Genomic DNA, 25,479 nt, shown 5'->3' with positions numbered 1-25,479 from the left:
AGCCACACGATCATGCCAACAGAAGGAGGAAAGGAAGATAGGAGAAGACGACAGTCAAATGGGGGAATCAAGACAGAGAGAGAAATGAAGAACGACAGTGAGAAAAAAAGATCAAAACAAGCTCAAAAGAAACATTGCTCTGAGGATTTGAATCTCTGAAAAGCACAATTAATGAGCCAGATTCCTTCTCATGTACAAAATGGCTTTGCAATCTTTTAGGATGCTGTTTTTGTCTGCTTTTCTGTCTATCGGGAAACATTCATCTGATGTTCGGCAAGCCAAATGTTTTCTCAGCTGGCTTGCTTATTCCCAAGACATCCAAGAGGGAAACACTAAAGCTTGATCGATCCATACCTGTGACAAAATCAAGGAGGAAATCGTAGCAACAGAGCATGAAAGAAGGAACTTGGGAGATTTCAAACCCAGGCTATCTGGAAAACACCCAGTTAGGAAAGGGTAAGGTAAACCATTTCCCTGTTCAGTCATGTATGACTTTAGGACACGGTGCTTATCTTTATTTCTTGGTTGAGGGGAGCCAGCGTTGTCCGAAGATGCTTCCGTGGTCATGTGGCCAGCCTGTCTATATGCCAAAGGCACAGAAAAGTGGTATCAAAGTGGTACCTATTTAACTACTCCCACCTGCGTGCTTTCAAACTTCTAGGTTGGCAGGAGCTGGAGCAAGAAACAGGAGCTCACCTCGTCATGCAGTGCTCAGGTCTCGAACCTGGACTGTCAGCTTTCCATCTGACAAGTTCAGTGCCTTTAACTGCTGAGCCATCATGGTCCCCAAATTAGGAAAAAGTATAACACTGCAGTGGCTTAACACTGCGGGACGCGGTGGCTCAGTAGCTAAGACGCTGAGCTTGTCGATCGAAAGGTCGGCAGTTTGGGGGTTTGAATCCCTAGTGCCGCGTAATGGGGTGAGCTTCCATTGTTTATCCCAGCTTCTGCCAACAGTTGGAAAGCACGTAAAAAATGCAAATAGAAAAATAGGGACCACTTTTGGTGGAAACGTATCAGCGTTCTGTGAGCCTTTGGCGTTGAGTCATGCCAGCCACATGACCACGGAGACGTCTTCAGACAGCGCTGGCTCTTTGGCTTAGAAACGGAGATGAGCACCGCCCCCTAGAGTCAGGAACGACTAGCACATATATTTACCTTTACCTTATAACACTGCAAACATAGCATTTTCTGAGATCAGGATGAACAAAGAAAGAGACTTTCCACAGCTGCCTTTCAGCAAACCAGATGTTTCATAGAGACCAGGGAAAGGAACTTTAGTCTGTATGCCCCCACATCAAACTTTTCTCCAACTTTCCCATGAAAAATAGGTCCGGGTGATATCAGCCTTCTGCCTGCATCCATTTTAACCCCTGGGTCCTTCCAAATCTTTTGGCTGGCAGAGATTATTTTGAAGGAGCTCCGGTACAGATGCCTCCCCACCCTTTCAAATGGTTTGCAGCAACTGCCCAGCTGTGGGGAAGCCATTCAAAGAGATTTTGTGGCTTCAGAACAAGCACTTTGAAGCCCGTTGTGAGGTGGACTGATTTGGCCAGTAATTGCCTGCCTCCAAGTCCGTATCCGAGACCTGATTCCCTGTTACATGCCAAGGCTGAGCGTTTTTCTTCCTTCATGGCTTGATGAGCAAAGGAATGGCATGATATTCAGCTGAAACTGTGTCACTATATATAAATTTTTTTGGTCCTAATGCCTGACTGGCGGAAAAGTAATGAGCATTTCTTTTCCCCACCTAGAGTTCAGCCACGGGTTTCCAAATGACACAGATGGGCCCAGTTTGACCGTATCCTTTCCTAGATCAAAGGCAAGATGGAAATTCATCAGGTAAAGACGCTGAGCTTGTCGATCGAAAGGTCGGCAGTTCAGCGGTTCGAATCCCTAGCACCACGTAACAGAGTGAGCTCCCGTGACTTGTCCCAGCTTCTGCCAACCTAGCAGTTCGAAAGCACATTAAAAAATGCAAGGAGAAAAAGAGGGGCCACCTTTGGTGGGAAGGTAACAGCGTTCCGTGCGCCTTTGGCGTTGAGTCATGCCAGCCACATGACCACGGAGACATCTTCTTCGGACAGCGCTGGTTCTTCGGCTTTGAAACGGAGATGAGCACCGCCCCCTAGAGTCGGGAACGACTAGCACATATGTGCAAGGGGAACCTTTACCTTTATTGCGATGTCAATAAATTGTATGTTTCGGTTTTCGACAACTGTGATATCTGGCGTGTTGTGTTCCAAGTTGTTGTTGTTGTTGTTGTTGTTGTTGTTGTTGTTATTAAAAAGTTTTACAGAAGGTTTACATGTTTATTTCCCCCTTCCCTACCACCCCCACCCCCTCCCCTCCCTTATTATTATTATTTAATTATTTTTTAAACAGTATACACAGCAAGCGAGATGACCATGCTGGATTTCGTATCCCAAATCACTAGTCGAACACTTCCCAAGCATTTAGGACTTATTTTTAAAATTATTTTAACTTATATTTTAAGTTGTTGTTGTTGTTGTTATTATTATTTATTGGTTAATCTTTAGTGAGATTCACAGCCTTTGAGGCTGGTTAATAGCTCAGCAGCTCGAGTCCTAACCAAGGACCTAGGAACTGTTAAGGTATCGTCGGAGGATGTAAGCTGTTCCGAGTAAGGTGGTTTTTTGTAGAGTCAAAATGTTCAAGTCCGGCAAATTTAGAATTTCTAAATAGCGGGGTAGCCCTTTGGGTATTGCTCCGAGGGCTCCAATTACAATCGGGACAACATTATTATTATTATTATTATTATTATTATTATTATTATTATTATTATTATTATTATTATTATTAAAAACCTACATTGCTATCCTATCTTGCAGTGCGGCTGATTTAAATCAGTACCTCCTGAGTTATCTGCATTACATTTTCAAGACTGAAAAATGCTGGCAGCTTATGGAAATGTCACCACTTGGGGGGTAGGCGGATGGGTGCTTTTTAATTACACTGGAAGAGGAGGGGAGGGGGCGTGGGAAAGGAGAGGATTACAGGAGCCTAAATGCCACACTCTCTTGGGGAGCCCAATGCGGATTCCTTCCCCAGAACCCTCGTTGGGACGGTGGCCTGCGCGCACGCAAGCGGTGTGAACTCTCAGACGTAAATGCAGAGGAGAGGAGAGGATGGCGTATCCAACTCTCGAAATCACATGGCAGCCATGCAGAGGAAGGAGGGGGTGGGTTTTTATCCTTGCTCAGGCCTCCATCATTTGTCCTACACCTGCTTGGGGAGGGAAAGAAGGTTTACGCCAAGGATGCGTAGAGGTAGATCTGTTTTTCCTGAGGATTCTAATGCAAAGAGATCAGGAGTGCGCAGAGCATAAGAAGGGGGGAGAGAGAAGGGAATTTAATTTCAATTTTCTTGGAAGTGGGGAACAACCTCAGCCCGGGGGAGGGGGGGCACAAGGGGGTAATCAAATCCTGCTCACACATGTGACACAGGTAGACAATTTGATCACACACTTGTGACTCCTGTCTTGACTAGGTTGACCAGACATCAATGCAGGGCAGACAATTATTGGGTATTAATTTTTTTAAAAACCTGTCTTTACTTTTTTTTTTATAAATAACCCAAGGTGGCGAATATACTTAATACTCCTTTCTTATTTTCCTCACTACAGTAACCCATGTAAGGTGTGCGAGGCTGAGAGAGAGGGACCCTGCCCAAACTTGCCCAACTGGCTTTCATGCCTAAAACAAAACTAGAACTCACAGTCTCCTGGTGATTGGCCCAAACCAGCTGGCTTTCATGCCTAAGACAGAACTAGAACTCACAGTCTCCTGGTGATTGGCCCAAACTCGCCCAACTGGCTTTCATGCCTAAAACAGAACTAGAACTCACAGTCTCCTGGTGATTGGCCCAAACTCGCCCAACTGGCTTTCATGCCTAAGACAGAACTAGAGCTCACAGTCTCCTGGTGATTGGCCCAAACTTGCCCAACTGGCTTTCATGCCTAAGACAGAACTAGAACTCACAGTCTCCTGGTGATTGGCCCAAACTTGCCCAACTGGCTTTCATGCCTAAAACAAAACTAGAACTCACAGTCTCCTGGTGATTGGCCCAAACCAGCTGGCTTTCATGCCTAAGACAGAACTAGAACTCACAGTCTCCTGGTGATTGGCCCAAACTCGCCCAGCTGGCTTTCATGCCTAAAACAGTACTAGAACTTATTGTCTCCTGGTGATTGGCTCAAAATTACCCAGCTGGCTTTCCTGCTTAAGGTAGAACTAGAAATCAGAATCTTCCAGTTTCCAGCCTTGTGCCTTAATCACTAGACCCATTCTCATGAGTGGTTGCAAAAGCACAGTTTCATGATCAGCTATTGCAGAACTGTGTGTTATTCACACATGCAGACAGAGCACAGATCTCATTCCGCCCCGGGGTTATTTGATCCAGGGCAGCCTCTCTGAAACAGGTACTCCCCATGGTGTCTAAAAGGCGCCTGGTTGTTGGGGAAAGACTAATTAAGAATTGTGGCTGCCTCTTCTTTTCCAGAATGACCTGGGAAATATGACCAAGGCAATCTCCAGTTGAGCGCTGAGCACCAAAGAATGGAGGCCTTTGAACTCTGGTGCTGGAGAAGACTCCTGAGAGTCCCTTGGACTTCAAGGCAATCAAACCGGTCAGTCCTAGAAGAGATCAACCCTGACTGCTCTTTAGGAGGCCAGATCCTGAAGATGAAACTCAAATACTTTGGCCACCTAATGAGAAGGAAGAACTCACTGGAGAAGAGCCTAATGCTGGGAACGATTGAGGGCAAAAGAAGAAGGGGACATCAGAGAACGAGGTGACTGGATGGAGTCACTGAAGCAGTCGGTGTGAGCTTAAATAGACTCCAGAGGATGGTAGAGGACAGGAAGGCCTGGAGGAACGTTGTCCATGGGGTCATGATGGGTTGGACACGACCTCGCAACTAACAACAACAAAAATCTCCAGTTTGGAACAGACAAATTGATGTTGTAGTGTAGTCCACCAAGCTAGTCTCCTTTCTCTCTTTTTTCAACCTGTCTCTTCTATATTCACTCTTGCCTTCAAGAAGAACCTCATATCTCAGCCTCTAGACTCAACGTAGCATTTGCTTACTTACATGCCAAGCCTCCTGCCGCTGTTGCTGCCTCAACATCATCTTCTTGCCTGGGGCCCAGACGGATACCAATCGAAACCTTTGGTCTCCACCCAGCTGAGAGCCTAGAATCGCTTTGGGGGATCATCAAGAGCTGAAGTTTCTGAAGCTCTTTCAGATGTTCGTAGAAGATTATCTGCAAAGCCTTTTTGCACATGACATTTTTTTCCCCCTCAAATCCACAAAGGGCTGATCAGACATTCAGATGCACTGAGGGATCCTGGATGGAATATAAAGTCTTTGGAGGAACAGACCGATCTCGTTTTAGAGGCCCAAACTACAGCCACCTCTGTTCTGATTTGTTCAGACTTGAAGTTTAAAGGTAAAGGTTCCCCTCGCACATATGTGCTAGTCGTTCCCGACTCTAGGGGGCAGTGCTCATCTCCATTTCAAAGCCGAAGAACCAGCGCTGTCCGAAGACATCTCCATGGTCATGTGGCTGGCATAACTCAATGCCAAAGGCGCATGGAACATGGTTATCTTCCCACCAAAGGGGGTCCCTATTTTTCTACTTGCATTTTTTACGTGCTTTCGAACTGCTAGGTTGGCAGAAGCTGGGACAAGTAACAGGAGCTCACCCCATTACACAGCACTAGGGATTCGAACCGCTGAACTGCCGACCTTCCGATCGACAAGCTCAGCATCTTAGCCACTGAGCCACCAAAGATACCTACTTTTTATTCACCTTGCCTTGTTGCTTACCTGGATATGGATTCCTGTCTAGTTTCAAGCTAATGGCCTAGAATGAAGACGGACTTGGATGGACATCAAGACTAAATTTGTCCTTACCAACTTGTCAGTGTTAGGAGTAGATTCAGTAGCTGCGATGTCATAATAGGGTGGCTGGGAGGATGTCTTCTGGACCTCTTCCTCTTGTTCCTTCATGTTATCCAGGTGCACAACCTGCAGTTGAGGCAGAAGGGAAGGTTCAAGAAGAGCAGTTCTAGCCCCAGTGAAAAACTCTTTTCCGAGATGGATTTGATGGAGAGACCATCACACTCTATTTCTCAAAGGGAATTAGGTCATTGCATTAAGTGATAGGTGAGACTATTTGGAGCTTAGGGTTGAACTATGGAGTCCTTGGTGCTGTCTGAGCTAGGATGTTTTCTTGCAGGCATTTCATTACCAAACTAGGTAACATTGTCAGCGCTAGAAGGGTTTGCAGAGAAAGAGAAGGGGGAGAACGACAACTATGGGGTCCCTGGTGCTTTCTGAGCTTGGTTGTTTCCTTGCAGATGTTTGATTGCCAAACTAGGTAACATCGTCAGTGCTAGAAGGGAGTGGGGTTTGTGGAAAGGAGGAGGAGGAAGAGGAGGAAGAGGAGGAGGAGGAGGACTCTGAGATTGGTTGTTTAGTTACAGACATTTCATTACCCAACTAAGGAACATCATCAGTGCTAGAAGGGAGTGGGGTTTGCATAGAGAGGAGGAGGAAGAGGAGGAGGAGGAAAAGGAGGAGGAGGAGGGTGATGACTATGGGGTCCCTGGTGTTTCTGAGCTTGGTTGTTTCCTTGCAGATGTTTGATTGCCAAACTAGGGAACATCATCAGTGCTAGAAGGGAGTGGGGATTTGTGGAAAGGAGGAGGAGGAGGTGGAGGAGGAGGAAGAGGAGGAGGAGGAGGAGGAGGAAGACTCTGAGATTGGTTGTTTACTTACAGACATTTCATTACCCAACTAAGGAACATCATCAGTGCTAGAAGGGAGTGGGGTTTGCATAGAGAGGAGGAGGAAGAGGAGGAGGAGGAAGAGGAGGAAGAGGAAAAGGAGGAGGAGGAGGGTGATGACTATGGGGTCCCTGGTGCTTTCTGAGCTTGGTTGTTTCCTTGCAGATGTTTGATTGCCAAACTAGGGAACATCGTCAGTGCTAGAAGGGAGTGGGGTTTGTGGAAAGGAGGAGGAGGAGGTGGAGGAGGAGGAAGAGGAGGAGGAGGAGGAGGAGGAACACTCTGAGATTGGTTGTTTACTTACAGACATTTCATTACCCAACTAGGGAATATCATCAGTGCTAGAAGGGAGTGGGGATTTGTGGAAAGGAGGAGGAGGAGGTGGAGGAAGAGGAAGAGGAGGAGGAGGAGGAGGAAGACTCTGAGATTGGTTGTTTACTTACAGACATTTCATTACCCAACTAGGGAACATCATCAGTGCTAGAAGGGAGTGGGGTTTGTGGAGAGAGGATGAGGATGAGGATGATGATGATGAGGAGGACAAGGAGGACAATGACTATGGGGACCGTGGTGTTTCTGAGCTTGGTTGCTTCCTTGCAGATGTTTCATTGCCAAACTAGGTAACATAATCAGTCATTCCCTTTAGGAATCTCAATAGAGAGTTTGATACCACCTTAGATACCACCTATCCTTAATAGGAAAGTCTGAGAACTTTAGGGACCTCAGATGGTCAGAGTGAGATAAGAAAGCGATGTCTGGACTCATCTTTATGGAAGATGAGAAAATCGTTCCAGGAATTAGGATCAAATACAGCTCCATGCATGAACCCATGCTCTGCATGCGGGAGCCCCCAATTCAATTCTTTGCAATTAAAAAGAGGAGAACTGCGGCTAACTGGAGAAGTTAGCATTGATTTAAAGAGACAAATAGCCCAACTTGGTGTCATGAAACCTTCCCATAAATCCATTAAGTCACAGAAATAATGGTGAGGCTGAGGGGTAAATAATGAGGAAAATGGTGACTGTTCATTTCAAACGTCCATCTTACTACCTCCTAGCTCTTCTTCTATACTTAGATGAACCCACTATGAAATAATCAGAAAAAAGCACTTCATTCCTGTAATTCCTCTATCAGGGTGGCCTCTGAAACTAGACGGATACCCAGATTTTTGCACTAGTGTCAGAAGCACTGAGGCGCTTCCGGGTTGAAAGGATTAGCTGGTGACATCACTGTTGCCCTAGGGACGCCCAGTTGGGGGGCTCCTTTCACATCCCCCAGTAGGAGTTGAGTCAAGGACAGGAGCTCAACCCTTCCCCAGGCCAGCACTTGGGTCTCGAACATGGGCTTGCTAACTTCTAACCCAGCATCCTAACCATGTGATCAACCAACATGGTTGATATCCAGATGTGGAGACTCATTCTAGAAATGGCTACTGTACTGAGTTCAGGAGGCCATGTTGGGAAGTAAACTTTTGGATACCCAACCCAAATATTCCCTATATAGGATGGGTGAGATAGAATCAACACATTGGTGGGAAGTCCTATGAATGGCCGAAGATACCTGGATATTCTCTGCAGTCAGTTGGCTTTTCACTTCTTGATTCTGGTTGAGGGGCAGAGAAGCAGGTTTCTGGGAAGAGGGGAGGTCTATCCTGTAGGAAGGAAAATGGCCAGTTGGAGAGATGGTACTTTATTTTTATTTATTCACCTATTTATTAAATTTACAGTCCCTCTTGTTGCGAAGAGACTCTGGGCAGCTTATAATAACATAAAAACATTGTAAAAAAAATGATAAGAACATTCAAACATTCAACATTAAGAATCATAACAATATTAAACAAAAGCTAGATAAGGGACCAATGCATATATGGGTTAGAGGTAGGATCTTCTCCTAATCTACTTCCAAAATGGGATGCCCCCATAGGGATCCCAGGCCAATTGGCATAGTCAGATTTTGAGGGCCTCCCAGAAGGCCAAAAGGGTGAGGGGAAGATTTCACTTTGAGGGGCACCCTGTTAGAGAGGTCAGGGGCCACAGCAGAAGAGGCTCTTCCCTTGGACCACAGGAGAAGTTCTGAAGTACTTTGGCCAACAGGGTCCTCATTATACCCCTTTTGCTGGAGCAAGTGGGGCGGACCAGTCCCTTTGGGGTGATACATTTCCTCAGATAGCCTGGACTCATGCCATAAAGAGCATTAGAAGTCATCATCTGTCAGAGTGTGCACAGGCCTATTATGTGTATCAGTCCAGGAGCAAGTACAGCCCACAGTGGTTTGTATCAAATTGTGGTTTTTTTATCTACTATAGGGATATAGGAGTACTATATATATGCATGCTACAAGCAGTATCTAAACAAACAGCAATTACAGCAGAGAAGAAACTCAATGAATGAACCAACACTCCAGCCACCTCTTATTACACAGGCTCTTAAAGGGATAACAGCCAAAGACCCTGTTAACTCATTCCCCACATTGCATCAGCTGATCAGCTCTTAAATTATCACCTTGACATAATCAACACCTTGAATTTGCTGGTTGACAGGACTCAAACCATTCCGATCAATGAACTTTGATGTCCAAGAGAGGCTGTGACTAACTCCACATTCAATACTATTTCAGTCTTACAAGACTACAAAATCTGGTGAGATTTCAGCAAGTTAGTTCAAGTTCTCCATATATTGCCAAAATTTCGCAGGCTCTTGCATAAGAAGGTTGAGGTCCCACCTCACCCTCTCCATTACCTGAACAGCAACAACAGGTGGAATCCTGGCTTCAAGCCAAAATATATTTTGCCCAAGTTAATTTTGAACAAAAACATTTGCATACTTACCCAGCGCACAAATGACAGTTTGAACTATTATATATGGCTAACAGGAAATGAACTACTGCCAGGAAATGGAATTTCAGTTTGATTGCTTGACTTTTCGTTCCTAACCTAGCAATTTTTTTTCAAGCTGGGGGAAAAAATTCTCCCCATTTTTTTTTTTTAATGAATGGTTATTTCTGAAGACATTATAGTGAAAATGGCTCAGAAGGAGCTATGCAATTCTGGTAGAAATTGACATAAACTGGCAGAGTAATGCATGAAGAGAGAGAGAGAGAGAGGTAGAGGGAGAGGGAGAGAGAGAGAGAACAAGAGACAATGAGAGAGAAAATGTGAAAGAGAATAAGAAAGAGCGCATGAGAGAGAATAAGAGAAAATTCACATTTCAGGAACAAGAATGTTCAGCTCCTCAGTTTGCTAACAAGTCTCTGAAGAGACAAAGCAGGTAGAGATGGAAGCTCAAATGCATCTCCCTAACAAGATACAACATTATGAGTGCATCCTCCTGCATGAAGAAGCACTGTGGACTGTGTGCATCAAGTTGGAGCTTCAGCACCATGGACAACTCTCTTCCAATCAGCATAAGTACGATATTCTGGATTCATTGCCCCCAAAGTGTTTCACAGCATATACGATTTTGAATATGGTCCCTATATGCAACTTTTTAAAACAGCCGCATCTTTCCCCCAGGAACACACTGAAATTTTAGAGGACAGCTGGATGCAATCTGAAAAGACTGAAGCGGCTGCTTTAAAGAGTATTCATGGGTGACACTGGCACTCCTTTATGTTCCGATGTATCTTGTTCAAATTGTTCCTGAATTGTTGCAGTTCCTGAATTGTTCCTGTTCAGTACATCTTGAAGGCCAAACGAAGTCCTTCAAACCCATGAATTTCCATACAGAAGTAATCTTAACTACTGTTACCTATCAACTCATATCATCTTAAAGCATGATAACTGAAACAGATGTTACATGGAGATGGTGATACTCACAGGTCATTTTCAGTGTCTGATCGATTCCTCTTCTGTCTTCTGTAGATGATGAAGACGGTAACAGCAACACCAATAATGAAAAGAACAACAATCATCACACCCAGGAGTCCCAAAATGCCTCCTAGGCCTCCCTGGGGCAACGGCTTATCTGTAACACAGAAGGAGAAGGAGAAGGAGAAGGAGAAGGAGAAGGAGAAGGAGAAGGAGAAGGAGAAGGAGAAGGAGAAGGGGAAGGGGAAGGGAAAGGGGATGGGGAAGGGGAAGAGGAAGTAGAAGAGGAAGAGGAGGAGGAGGAAGAAGAAGAAGAAGAAGAAGAAGAAGGAGAAGGAGAAGGAGAAGGAGAAGGAGAAGGAGAAGGAGAAATGAATTATTATTATGCTTCTTTTAATCATGCATTTGTAATTTCATTGTTTATCTTCTCCTTTTAAATATTCTGCAGGTGCTAAGAGGAGTAGAAAAATCTAGCGTTAGCTTTTCATTGATGTAAGTGTTGCAATCTACTAAGGGAGGGAAGGAAGGAAGGAAGGAAAGAATGAAGGAAAGAATGAAGGAAAGGAAAGGAAATAGAAGAAGGAAGGTAGTAGGGGAAGGAAGGAAGGAAAGAGATATAGGAGAAGGAAGGAAGTGGGGGAGGAAGGAAGGAAGGAAAGAGAGAGATAGAAGGAAGATACTAGAGGAAGGAAGGTACTAGTGGATGGATGGAAGGAAGGAAGGAAGGAAGGAAGGAAGGAAGGAAGGAAGGAAGGAAGGAAGGAAGGAAGGAAGGAAGGAAGGAAGGAATATTGTTCATCCAACTCTGCATTTGAGGCTATTATCGTACCAATTTTGGTTTTTGATAGGCAGTTTAAGAACAAATTGTACTTTGATTGTGATATGCACACTAAGATATGCATGCTAAAATTCACAACGTCCAGATAGGAGATAGATCTCTCTGAATTACTAACATGCTGATTCCAGTGGTCTAATCCTAGCTGGTTATGGGTCTAGATCTGTCTAAGACCCCTAGGATAATTTCATGGAACCCAATTCTGAAAACCTCTCTGCAGAAGGACCATTCAAGAAGATTGATCTAAGGTCGGGGAAGAATTATCTATCCCACTTCCTCAAGGGCTGCTGCTTAGGAAAGAGAGGAAAGGATGCCAGAACAAGGAAAAGCAGAGGCAGGTGTGTCCCCACTCAGATTTTCTTGTCTCATCCCTGCTTGGCACATGGACTCCAGTTGATTCCCATGGGGATTCCAGAAGCCCTCAACACAATTTCATTTCAAGGTTCAAAAGTTCAGTGCTGAGTATTTTTATCCACTCTGGATGAATGGACAGTTGCCCTCTGCCAATAGCATCTTTTTCTCTCCTTCTTTGCAATAGTGGCTCTTCATGTTTTTCTTGCCTCGGTGATGTCCAAGGATTGTCCAAGGACCATCAGTTGGGTCAGAAAACCTCCTTCTTTGATTGTCAAAGGCAACTGGAGTTTCTTTGTTTTTTTTTTCCTTGAAGACGTTTCACTTCTCATCCAAGAAGCTTCTTTAGTTCTAAGGAACAGAAGAAGCTCCTTGGATGACAAGAGAAATGTCTTCCAGAAAAAGAACAAGGAAGTCCAGCTGCCTCTTGAAAAAGCACCTTTGGGACAACCAGGACCTGGACGACTGAAAATCTCCATAGAGTTCCGTTTCTTCCTTCTTTCCTCCCTCTCTCCTTCCTTCCTTCCCTCCCTCCTTCTCTTTTTCACTTCCTTCATTCCTTCCCTCCCTCCCTCCCTTTTTCCCTTCCTTCCTTCCCTCCCTCCCTCCCATTTTCCCTTCCTTCTTTCCTCCCTCTCTCCTTCCTTCCTTCCTTCCCTCCCTCCCTCCTTCTCTTTTTCACTTCCTTCATTCCTTCCCCACCATCCAGCCAGAGTTGAAGAAGCTTCTTGGATGAGAAGTGAAACACCTTCAAGAAAAAGAAGAAGGAAGTCCAGTTGCCTCTTGAAAAAGCAGCTTTGGGACTACCATGATCTGGACGACTAAGAATCTCCATAACTTCCATTTCTTCCTTCCTTCCTTCCTTCCTTCCTTCCTTCCTTCCTTCCTTCCTTCCTTCCTTCTCATTCCCATCTTCCTTCCTCCCTTGCTCCCTCCTTCCCTCCCTCCTTCTCATTCCCATCTTCCTTCCTTTCCTCCCTCCCTCCCTCCTTTCCTTCCTTCCTCCCTCCCTTCCCTCCCTCCTACTCATTCACATCTTCCCTCCTCCCTCCCTCCTTCTCATTCCCATCTTCCTTCTTTCTTTCCTTCCTTCCTTCCTTCCTTCCTTCCTTCCCCTTCCTTCCTTCCTTCCTTCCTTCCTTCCCTCCCTCCCTCCCTCCCTCCCTCCCTTTTTCACTTCTTTCATTCCTTCCCCACCATCCAGCCAGAGCTGAAGAAGCTTCTTGGATGAGAAGCGAAACATCTTCAAGAAAAAGAAGAAGGAAGTCCAGTTGCTTTTGAAAAAGCCCTTTTGGGAAGCACCAATGACCTCGAAGACTGAAAATCTCCATAGACATCCTTCTCTGGTTGCTTGTTTGGCTGTTTAAGCTGTTGACTTTTCCCTCTGGGATCTCAAAGAGTTTTAGACACCAGTCACACACTGCTCCTCAATCCTCTCCTCCCCGATCCCTGCCACCTGTACATCTTCATCTCGCCGGACTGTCATCCTTGCTGTATTTGCAGACTTTGTTTTATATTTCTGGCCCTGAAAGACTTTTGTCTTTCCAACAAAATAGAGCTGCCTGCCCGGTGATGGATGAGGCCATCCAGGTCTCCATCATGGAATGACACAGCTCTTTCTCGGCTGCAGCAGATGCGAGGAGGTGGGGGGAGGAAGGGAGGTTTGGAGGAGAAAAGGGGCTGCGAGTGGCATCACTCATTCTCCTACCCAGCCAGAAGGAGGTCTGGTATGGTGCAGATGGACCGGAAAACCCTGGTTCAAGGAAGACTTGTAATCATCAAAGTTTAGTGGGATCCTGCAAGATTCCAGTGACCTGATCTATCCGCTGTTTGAATGATAGGTAACCCATTTCGCTTTTACTGGATAGAATTGGCTCACATTTTCCTCCTTGGATTATCTCGCCGTTTTGCTACCAAAATAAACCTTCCTTTTAATCAATCACTCTTTATTGATTGATTAGCCCTTGGGCCATATCGAAGTGCAGCGTTCCAGAAACAATCATTACAAAAGTTTGATAGAAACATTTTAAAATGAAATTTGTTCCACTAGTTAATTGTTCTCACTGTCAGGAATTTTCTCCTTAGTTCTAAGTTGCTTCTCTCCTCGATTAGTTTCCATCCGTTGCTTCTTGTCCTGCCTTCGGGTGCTTTGGAGAATAGATTGACCCCTTCTTCTTTGTGGGAGCCCCTGAGATGTTGTAGCACATGTTTCTCCCATTTCTCATGTAATTACCCCCAAAAGAGCCTTGTTGGCGCAGCAGACTAAAGCACTGTTAAGTAACACCAGCTGCCTGCAATTACTACAAGTTCGAATCTCTTGAGTCTCAAGGTTGACTCAGCCTTTCATCCTTCCGAGGTAGGTAAAATGAGGACCCGGATTGTGGGGGCAATAAGCTGACTTTGTATAAAAAAGAACACCGCTTGGGGGGGGCCGAAAGCCCTACTAAGCAGGTATATACAAAAGTATGAAGGCTATTGCTTAACGCATTGTAAGCCGCCTTGAGTCTCCGGAGAAAGGCAGAATATAAATCGAACCAATAAATAAATACACCCCCCTCCCCGAGGAAGGCAAGCTTGGGAAAATCTCCATCACCCAAGGAGTCTGATGGTGCAATCAAATTTTGAACCCAGGTTCCAAAGCAAGTAATTTGACATCATAATCCGTGGCGTCCTCATCATTACCACCAACAAACCAGAGTTTCATTTTATGGAAACGATCGCTCCCTTCCCTGCTGGTTTGTTTTCTGCTACCTGTGCTTTCCTTACAATCGGAGGCTGTGTTATTGTATATATATATATTTTTATTGGATGCAATTGTTTTAATCATTTCATATTCCAGGGAGGTCCTCCCTCTCTCCCCCCTCCCCCTTTGAGAGGCCGGGGCAGAAAGACAAGCTATTATATTTCTTCCTAAGTGGAGTTGATAAATAAATATAGCTCCAGAATCAAAACTTTAAGCTTTGGAGCCGAAATTTAGCACTTTAACTTTATTCCGGGAACCTCTTTATTTAGGGGAAGTGGGGAGGCCAGAAACCCATATTTTGCTTTTGGCTGCTGTTGAGATTTAAATAAGAAAAGGGGGCCGCAGCCAGAAAGCTTTGCAGAGAGTAGCTTCCTGCCTCTCTCTCTTAACCTTCTCAGACCTTAAGGTTTTATACAGTATTAGCACTTGAAAAAAAGCTAATCGCTTCATTCTCGGTAATAGAAGCAGCACAAATATCTAAAAGGAAGGAAGGGAAGAGGAGGGGGGAATCTCTTTGCTCTCGGCTATCTGTGGGGCTGATTATGGGCAGCTTCCCAGTTTGGTAATGGAAAAAGGTAGCGTTGGCTCAAGGTTGCCAAAACTGCTTTCCCCACCCTCCCCTAGAAAGTCAGACGATGCTGGGGGGGGGGGCAAGACGGGAGTTTTGCTGGGAACGGGGGTTTTGAAACACATGATAAAAGGATTTAATTTGCGCTACCTTCCAAGCTAATTAAAGTTGAAAACCAGCTAATTGGTACTTTGTACTTCTAGCTCCAGTGGTGATGAAAGAGAAAGATAATTGGGAGGGGATGTGGGGGGGCGGGGCAGGAGAGGAAAGGCAGAAGAAGGGAGTGGGAGAAAGAGGGCGAAATGATCTCGGATCACCTGCAAATGACGGGGAAGGGGCTTTGGTGGGAAGAAGAAGAAGAAGAGGAGAAGAAGGGGGAAGGGGTGAAGCTATCCAACAATATTCGGGATGGCCTGAAGAGGAGGATGAAGGAAGGATGGAGGAGAAAGACAAGGCATTGCTCTTTATCCAACCTTGGATCATGTTAAAAGACAAGAAAAAAGCAGCAGGAAAAACCTGCCTTGAGTAAAACCCAGATTCTTGCGGTTTTTTTTTTTTTTAATTTGATTTATATGCCGCCCTTCTCCGGAGACTCAGGGCGGCTTACAATGCGTTAAGCAATAGCCTTCATTCTTTTGTATATTTTTTATACAAAGTCAGCTTATTGCCCCCACAAACTGGGTCCTCATTTCACCTACCTTAGAAAGGATGGAAGGCTGAGTCAACCTTGAGCCTTGGAGAGATTCGAACCAGCAGAAATTGCAGGCAGCTGTGTTAATAACAGGGTGCATTAAACCACTGTACTATCAAGGCTCCAGGTTTGCTGACAAAACAATCTTAATCAAGTACAGGCCGTTCTCGACTTACAACAGTCCATTTAGTGACCGTTCGAAGATGCGACGGCATTGAAAAAAGCGACTTACGACCAGTTTTCACACTTACAACCTTCGCCGCATCTTGTGATCAAAATTCAGACGTTTGGCAAGAGGTTCACATTTAAGATGGCCGCAGTGTCACGTGATTCCCCCTTTGCGGCCTTCCGATAAACCAAGTTAACGGGGAAGCCAGGTTCGCTTCCGTGTGACTCCTTTAACAACTTCAGCAATGCGCTGAACCAACGTGGCAGGAACCGTCGTAAACGGGGTTTACGTAAATGGGGCAAAACTGACATCACCAATTTCTCACGCAACTAACATTAATGTTGGGCTCAATTTGGTCGTACGCTTGCGGCTACCTGTCGCCACTTCAAGACATTGGCAAGGTCCTCTCTGCATCCGTTTTATTTATCGTACTTAAGTCCTATCTTAAAGCTGGAGTCTGGTTCCAATCCCGACATCTTAACGCTCCCTTTTAATAAGAGCCAGGGTGACATTTCCTGCAGGGTTGAAAGAACGAATTTCGCTTTGCGCAACCTTCAAATGTTCACGCTTGAAGATATACGGCACCTGATGGTTTCTGGCTCCAGATTAGGCAGCGCTAATGCCTTCCAGATGTTTAGGGTGATAGCTCTCCTAGTCCTCTGTAGCCGGTCATGCTAATCAGCGTTCAAGGTCCGATACCTTGAACTGGAAGGGGGCGACTTTGGCAACGCTGTCAAAAGTTTTTTTTCCTGGACTGTAAATATCACTCTATTTATAATATAAGACCACAACACTGGGATTTGTCCAGCTTTCCCAATAATCTGATTTAGCAGCTTGGTTTGATGGATGCTTAGGTCCAGAAGCACCACCATGTCTGATCCCTCTGCACCGCGGCTGTGAAGAAGGGACCGAGATGGCCTTCGCTGGCAGCTTTGCCTGGGGTTCAAGATTCAGTGCCTCTCTGGGTGAAGGCTCCTTCCAGTTAGCACAGCTCATAGATGCGAGATGGCCTATCTTCCCATCTTCGAGCACTTAATGTATGCCAGGCTCCAGAACCCAAGAGAGATACCCATTGAGTTTCTTCTAAGCAGTTTCCCTTATGGCTCCTCGCCTACAGACAGAATCTTGCCAAAGTATAGCAAGCACTTTGCATGATTAGAAGTCCTGGGGCACAGTGGTTAGAATGCAGCTATTGCAGGCAGACTCTTCCCACAACCTGCAGTTCGATCCTGACTGGCTTAAGGTTGACTCAGCCTTTCAACCTTCCGAGTCGGTAAGATGAGGACCCAGATTGTTGGGGGCAAGATGCTGCCTCTGTAAACTGCTTAGAGAGGGCTGTAAAGCACTGTGAAGCGGTATATAAGTTTTAAGTGCTATTGCCATCTTCCTTCCTTCCTTCCTTCCTTCCTTCCTTCCTTCCTTCCTTCCTTCCTTCCTTCCCTCCCCCCTCCCTTCCCAGTGGTGAGAATGCAGTATTGCAGGCAAACTCTTCCCACAACCTGGAGTTCGATCCTGACCGGTTTAAGGTTGACTCAGCTTTCCATCCTTCTGAGGTCGGTAAAATGAGGACCCAGATTATTGGGGGCAAGAGGCTGACTCTGTAAACCGCTTAGAGAGGGCTGTAAAAGCACTGTGAAGTGGCATATAAATCTAAGTACTATTGCTATTCCTTCCTTCCTTCCTTCCTTCCTTCCTTCCTTCCTTCCTTCCTTCCTTCCTTCCTTCCTTCCTTCCTTCCTTCCCTCCCTCCCTCCCTCCCTCCCTTCCCAGTGGTGAGAATGCAGTATTGTAGGCAAACTCTTCCCACAACCTGGAGTTCGATCCTGACCGGTTTAAGGTTGACTCAGCCTTCCATCCTTCCAAGGTCGGTAAAATGAGGACTCAGATTATTGGGGGGCAAGAGGCTGACTTTGTAAAATATAAGTCTAAGATCTATTGCTATCATTAAGGATACACTCTGAGAATTGCTAGGGGAGAGCTGTCTCCACTCTCTTCCTCCCAATCAAACAATCTAAACTTCACTGTTTCTTGGTCCTCCGGGATGCAACTCCTCCCTTCTGGGTATCCAGACTATGTTCCACCACAACACGTAGGACACAAGATGCTTTTCCGTGATCAGACTTTTTTTGGCTCCCCTCCTCCAAGGGTCTGTTCCATCTTTTGCTCCTTTCTCACAAAGTCATTCTGAACTAACCCAACCCCCCACCCCCCCAAGCCTGTGTCCTGCACCCCGCATTGCAAGCCTTCCTTTAACCCTGCAGGTGTGAGTGTCATCAAGATGAATGGAAGAAGCCCAGAGATACCAGCACGCTAGATTGATCTTCAACGCTTTCTTGCCTGCTCCCCCCTCCTCTCCATATGGGCCCACTCTTTTTCTCCCTAAATGACATCATCCTTGTAAATAATATTTCTGTTCTGTGACAGCTCACTTAACAGCCAGGCCTAAGAAAATAGCAGGGGTGATTTGATAAGCTCTTTTTGACTGCATTAAAATTTTTGTTAGAAGATTACTCTGGCTGTGAAGCAGAGGTCTTCTCCAGGATGGATTGGCCGTTACTGGGCATCTTGGGAGCAAAGGAGGGGCAGGATGGCATCCATCCCCCCCCCTTGCAAGAAAGCTCATAAATCTAAGCAGGCAAGGAAAGAGTAGCTTCAAGTGGAACATCAGCTGTAAATTGGGGTGAAGGTGCCAAAGCAAAGGAATAGCCAGAAGTTGTGGGGGCTCCATCACTGGAGGCTTTTAAGAAGAGACTGGACAGCTATTTGTCTGAAATGGTCTAGGGGGTGTCAAACTCGATTTCATTGAGGGCCGCATCAGGGTTGTATTTGACCTTGTGGGGCCAGTGTGGGCGTGGCCAGTGTGGGTGTGGCCAGCTCAACGTCACTCGTGTCGGGGGCGCCTGTGGCGGCCTGAGTGTTCCACTAGTGAAAATGGGCTCCTGAGCTCTGTTTTCGGCTGCGATGGCCTCCTGCAACCCTCTGCCAGCAAAAAAGGAGCTTGGGAGGGCTGCATGCGGAGCTCCGTTTTCGCTGGCAGAGGCACTGCGGGCCGCTCCTTCATTGTTTCCAGAGTGGCCCTGCGGCAGGGATGGGTTCTACTTACCTTTACGACTGGTTCGTAACAGGACTGCGCGCGTGTCAACTTGCAAAGCTTTCAAGTTGCCATGAGCAGGAGGGAGGGAGAACTGAAGCTGCATTCCATACATTCTTTCTGACCGCAATCAGAAGGAGGGTGTTAGGTTTCACAGCCAGCCAAAGTGGTTAATTGGAGAATGTGATTTATGACATGGCCAGAGAGGAGGGGAGAAACAGGGTCATAGGGGAACGTAAATCTACGTAGGATCAGTCCTAACTGCATCCAAGTATTGCCGGAATGTTGCTCCCAATAAATGACTATATTTCCTTTGAAGTTTGGATCATGGCTCATGAATTAATTAGGGCATCTTTCAGAAACTTGACAGCGCGCACACTTCTGCGGATGTGCAGAAGCTTCCTGATGACATTGGGGTCAGTGGGTGGAGCCTACTGCCGGTTTTACTACCGGTTCTTGCAAACGGGTCCAAACCGGGGACAACCCACCACTGCCCTGCGGGCCCGATCTAAGCACCCCGCAGGCCGGATCTGACCCCCAGGCCTTGTGTTTGACACCCCTGGTATAGGGTCTCCTGCTTGAGCAGGGAGTTGGATTAAAAGACCTCCAAGATCTTTCCAATTCTGTTATTCTGAGCTCATCAGCATTTTTTGTAGAATCGGTCTCCTGCTCTGGCCTACACAGAAGGGCCGACGGCTATCTCCAGCTCAACGAGTTTCTCAGTGGCGAGATGAGAGAGAATGAGGCTCCACCTTTCGTCCTTATAATTCAAGGCCTACCAAGAGCCTTGGTAGTACAGTGGTCTAAAGCACCCTGTTATTAAGAACAGCTGCCTGCAATTACTGCAGGTTCGAATCTCGCCAAGGCTCAAGGTTGACTCAGCCTTCCATCCTTTCTAAGGTAGGTAAATTGAGGACCCAGTTTGTGGGGGCAATAAGCTGACTTTGTATAAATATACAAAAGTATGAAGGCTATTGCTTAACGCACTGTAAGCCGCCCTGAGTCTCCGGAGAAGGGCGGCATATAAATCAAATTAAAAAAAAAAAAGGCACCTTGTCTTGCAAACACTGCCAAACAAGCTGGTAGCCTTTCCGATCTTAGCTACTGTGCCTGAAAGCCTTTCTCAAAGTAGCTGCAAAACTCAGGATGTAATTTCAGGAAGGGAACGAACTATTGGGATTGTGTGAAAAACACCAGAGAGACAACTCCATTTTCTCTTCCGTAATTTTAATTGTTCCAATTAATTTGAGCAGGAAGGATGCTTCCCTGGAGCCCTATCGGCTGAGATGGACTCAGGTGTCTTTTCCTCTCTCCCCCACCCCCAGAAGCCTGTTTCTCTCTGCCAAATTTTTAACATGTAAATTTAGATGTGTATTTACTCCTTTCAGGTCCTCCTTGATTTGGGGACGTCTCTTCCTTCTCCAACAGGAGCCCAAGGATCAAGTCCACGTGTCTTAAATCGCTAAAATTGGCAGATTGCTCTTCTGCAACACAACTACAGCAGAATGTTGGCAAGCCTACAGTGATACAAGAGGTGTTACTTACACCTGTTACTCTTCCAATAGTTGCTCTTTAGGGGATAAAGTGACATTGGATCTATAGCATAATGTGTTTTACTCCCAGTTCTGTTCCAACTTCTGGGTCAATCCTCCACGCCGCCCTCATGATCTTCTGCTCGCATAACATTTTGTGGTTACAGCAAACATTTAACCTTCAGTGAACTGTTTGGGGCTCTACTCTAACAACTTGTGTGAAAAAGGTGTTTTCTTTGCTCTGTCCTGAATCTCCAGGAAGTCTAGTTAATTGGTGTTAGAAAGGAAGGTTCTACGGACCATACAAAGCTCAGATTTTCTGCTGGTGGCCAGCCTTTTGCTCCAATGAGAAAACATCACCACAACACCACTTTGAATTGGTCCTTTATGAGTTCCTGCGCAGCCGTGACAACCGCCAAGACTTACGGATCTCATTTTTGGCAATTCTTGAGTTGCACATCCTTTCTGCAACCCAACTGTTTGCTGAGGCCTTTGACCCGTCCTGCAGCCATCTCATGAAAAGCATCCGAATGGATAGATTGTCCCAGCTGGATGAAAACATTTTCCTCTGCTTCTGCAGCCCTGCCAACGATTCTTTCTGCAGGGAAAGCAGCTGCAGGGTTAATGTTCCCATTTCCAGAGACACAGATCTGGATCAGATTTACCGTCCTGTCCAATCATTGTGGCACGCAGGAGACTAACCGAGCCATTCAAGTCAGGAGAATCCGCGGGAAACGAGAAGAGCTCTTCGTGTCTAAAATGAGAGCAAGATTTGAAGATGGCCCACAAAGAAAGAAGGTGCCCTGTTGAGCCTGTGTGTGTGTTGTTCCTTTTTTCCCCAAAGTCGTAATGGCTTCAACAAGCTTGGCAGATGCTGTCGGATGGTTCCCCTCTACGGAGAATGGCACTGTGTTTGAAATTACTTGAAATTTCACGCACATTCCTTAAGTGGAACGAATTGGGTTTTTTTTTCAGAGGGAGGATGGAAAATCAGCACAAGGTCACCTGCTGATGAATTTTGAGGTCCACAAATGCTGGATGTGACCTGGGTCAAGGCAAGGGGCTGCCTTACAGATGTTTGGGACCGTGTCTCCCACATGTCCTTCTCAATTGCCCCAAGGAAATACATCTGCGACCACAACATTGCCTAGACTTGGTTAAATTTGCAGGAGACTCAGTGGTGGGCTGCTACCGGTTCAGACCGGTTTGGGCCAACTGGTAGTTCTGGTGAGCAATTTATTTATTTATTTATTTATTTATTTATTTATTTATTTATTTATTTATTTATTTATTTATTTATTTATTTATTTATTTATTTATTTATTTATTTATTTGGTTCGATTTATATGCCGCCCTTCTCCGGAGACTCAGGGTGGCTTACAATGCGTTAAGCAATAGCCTTCATACTTTTGTATATACCTGCTTAATAGGGCTTTCGCCCCCCCCCCCAAGCGGTGTTCTGTTTTATACAAAGTCAGTTTATTGCCCCCACAATCCGGGTCCTCATTTTACCTACCTCGGAAGGATGGAAGGCTGAGTCAACCTTGAGCCTGGTGAGATTCGAACTCGCAGTAATTGCAGGCAGCTGGCAACTAAGTGCTATTCAACAGCACTTTAGTCCGCTGCACCACTAAGGCTCTTGGCCCCTCCCACCTGCCCTTTCCCTAGCTTGTCCTATATTTCCGTGTTTTTCAGCTCAGCTGATTTGCGCGGCACAGCAAATTGCCGTGCCTCAGGTGTCTTACTCACCGGCGCTGCAGTAGAAGGTAAGTTTTAGAGCTTAAAATGGGCTGTTTTCGAATGCTGCGTGCACGCACATGTGCAAAGCACGTGCTCACCGAACTGGTTGTTAAACCAGTTGCAGCCCACCACTGAGGAGACTCCAAGATTTTTTGGAGTCTCTGCATCTATGATTAGTTAAATCATGGTTCTCAACTGGAACACAATGAGCAGGAATCATACATGACCCCAGGATGTCTGTAGAGTATGGTGCAAAAATCAAGGTAGTGGCCATGAAGGATTGATTGAAACTTGGCCTGGTTTCTATGTGATTTTTTTTTTTTTACCACCCCAGACTCCGCTGGAAGGAGCCATAAGGTAAAGGTTCCCCTCGCACACAGGTGCTAGTTGTTCCTGACTCTAGGGGGCGGTGCTTATCTCTGTTTCAAAGCCGAAGAGCCAGCGCTGTCCGAAGACATCTCCATGGTCATGTGGCCGGCATGACTCAACGCCAAAGGTGCACGGAACGCTGTTCCCTTCCCACCAAAGGTGGTCCCTATTTTTCTACTTGCATTTTTTACCTGCTTTCGAACTGCTAGGTTGGCAGAAGCTGGGACAAGTCACGGGAGCTCACCCCATTACGCGGCACTCGGGATTCGAACCGCTGAACTGCCGACCTTTCAATAGACAAGCTCAGCGTCTTAGCCACTGAGCCACCGCGTCCCTGGAAGGAGCCATATCGTATGCCAAATATTAAATAAGAGATATTCAACACAATAAGAAAATCATGGAAATAAGGATTTTTTTTAAAAAAAGAGTCATACAAACCGAGAGCGTTAGCACATGACTTGATTTTGGCAGACCTTTTAAAAGCGATCGGAATCTTTTGATGAGCCAATGAAAAGAATTTGGGTCCCTAGCAAGTTTCAAGATTAATAAACAGAGGACAGACACGTTAACAACAACAAAATATGAAAATTACAAGAGCAAATAGAAGGGAGGAATCAAGCAGGTTTTCAGATTGAGAAGAAAGTAAAACATTTGGGCATAAACTGTGACAAATATGAATTGTAGGTGATTTCAAAATAATAACTGTGTTAAGATGTGGAAGGAAGTTTAAAAAGACCTGTCAAAATGGGATAAATTACAATTGTCATTCTTTGGTAGAACTTCTGCGATTAAGTTGAATATTTTACCCAGAATGGGAGTTTTTTGTATGTGTTTCAGACAATACCTGTTTTGACAACTGATGTACCACTTAAACAATGGGAGAAGGATATACGGTAGCTACATTTCTATAGCAAGAGAGAGAGCGAGAGAGAGAAAATCACACGTTAAATATAAGATATTACCATAACTGAAAGTAAGAGGAGGATTGAGCTTGTTGGTTGAGGTGTTGTTAGGAAATAGAAGAAGAAGAGATAACCAAACAGCGAATAGAGATGATACCAGAACTATTTTTGTTAGGAATACTTCCAGGGAATTACAAGAAAAAAATTACAATACTTAATTATACGTATCACAACAGCAGCGAGAATAATATATGCACAAAATTGGAAAAATAATAATATACCAACAGAACAAAACTGGATAAGAAAAGTTTTAGAATGTGCAGAGATGGATAAACTCACAAAAGGAATACAAGATAAGGAGGAAACAGAATATTACATGGTATCAATGGTGAAATCCAATTTTTTTTACTACCGGTTCTGTGGGCGTGGCTTGGTGGGCGTGGCAGGGGAAGGATACTGCAAAATCTCTATTCCTTCCCCACTCCTGGGGTAGGATACTGCAAAATCTCCATTCCCACCCCACTCCTGGGGTAGGATACTGCAAAAACTCCATTCCCACCCCACTCCAGGGAAAGGATATTGCAAAATCCCCATTCCCTACCCACTCTGGGGCCAGCCAGAGGTGGTATTTGCCGGTTCTCCGAACCGCAAATACCACCTCCGAACTCAAAATTTCCGCTACCGGTTCTCCAGATTCTGTCAGAACCTGCTGGATTTCACCCCTGCGTGGTATGGGATAAATAGTATGAATGATAAGAGGAGAGGTATAAAGGACAAGGAAAGATTAAATGAGAAGAAACAGGAGTTTGAATATAGTAACAAATATGTAGAAAGGGAACCGACACAGAATGAATGATTGTAATTTAGTACATTGATATTTTCATATGTATAAATAAATATTAGAATCACATGTATAGATAGTAAATAGAAAAAAGGGAGAAAAATGGATATATAAGAAATGAAAACTGATGTAGAAATATTGAAAAGAAGAAAATTGTTAAAATTTCATTTTTTGTTTTAAAAAAACTGTTCAATAAAAATTATTTTAAAAAAAGAAAAAGAAGATTATTAGATCTGGAAGGTCACAAGATTAAGAAAGCATGGATTTACGGTACGATAAACCTTAGCTAAGTGTAGATTTTAAAAATCATTATGTCAGGCAGGCTATTCTTAGAATATGGAATAAATATAAATTGCCCGAAAACACTTTTGTGACATTCAACCCTACAAGCGTTTTATAGATGAGAAATGTTAAGTAGACATTAATGGTTAACTTATTGTGATGTATTCAAATCCTCTCAAGGAGACCGCGAAATGAAGTCAAGTGAAGATTTGACAACACAAGGATACACTTGGCAATGGCTTTCTAATGTAAAATGTATAGAAAAGTTTAAAGTGGATAAAAAAAAATATGATTTTGAGCAAAGTAAGTGAGTTTGAAAAGAACGATGCACTAACGCTGAATGTGTTATTGCAAAACCGTGTAAACATTTTGCTGAGAAATGAACAGAAGGACAAATGAAAAATGTATGATCAAATGGATTAAAAAAACCTAGCTATAATTTACAGATGGACCGAGGGGAAAATATGCGGGTTGGAAGAATTGAAATTGGCCTTATTTTCCAGGTTTAAAGAGAATTTTTATAAAATGATGTATCATTGGTAATTGTCATCAGAAAAATTGTCTAGAATGTGTTTTTTTTTTAATCGTGCCAAAAACACAAAGGGCCATTTTTATCATGCCGAGTGGACATGTAAAATAATTTTTAATACAAATACATACATTGATTCAGAAGATTTGGAAGGTTAAAATACAATTGAGATTTTTCGTTTGGGATTAAGGAACAAGCAAGTGGAAAACCATCATGGA

The 25,479-nt window shown here is 44.8% G+C and overlaps 1 protein-coding gene across 2 annotated transcripts in view; it reads right to left on the bottom strand.

Annotated features, from left to right (window-relative positions):
* The window catches only part of NECTIN1 (nectin cell adhesion molecule 1), a 215,949-nt gene that overhangs the window by 16,211 nt on the left and 174,259 nt on the right, over positions 1–25,479 (bottom strand). For both annotated transcript variants that reach the window (XM_060683209.2, XM_087875705.1), the window contains exons 6-8: positions 10,628–10,775; positions 8,374–8,464; positions 5,939–6,052 (exon numbers count right to left, since the gene is read on the bottom strand). In XM_060683209.2, coding sequence (XP_060539192.2) covers positions 5,939–6,052; positions 8,374–8,464; positions 10,628–10,775 — 353 coding nt within the window. The remainder of the gene's footprint in view (positions 1–5,938; positions 6,053–8,373; positions 8,465–10,627; positions 10,776–25,479) is intronic.

Source organism: Pantherophis guttatus, chromosome 9 (assembly GCF_059756535.1).
Source record: "Pantherophis guttatus breed Tessera chromosome 9, ASM5975653v1, whole genome shotgun sequence".
Taxonomy (NCBI): domain Eukaryota; kingdom Metazoa; phylum Chordata; class Lepidosauria; order Squamata; family Colubridae; genus Pantherophis; species Pantherophis guttatus.
This window is presented reverse-complemented; position numbering and strand designations above follow the sequence as displayed.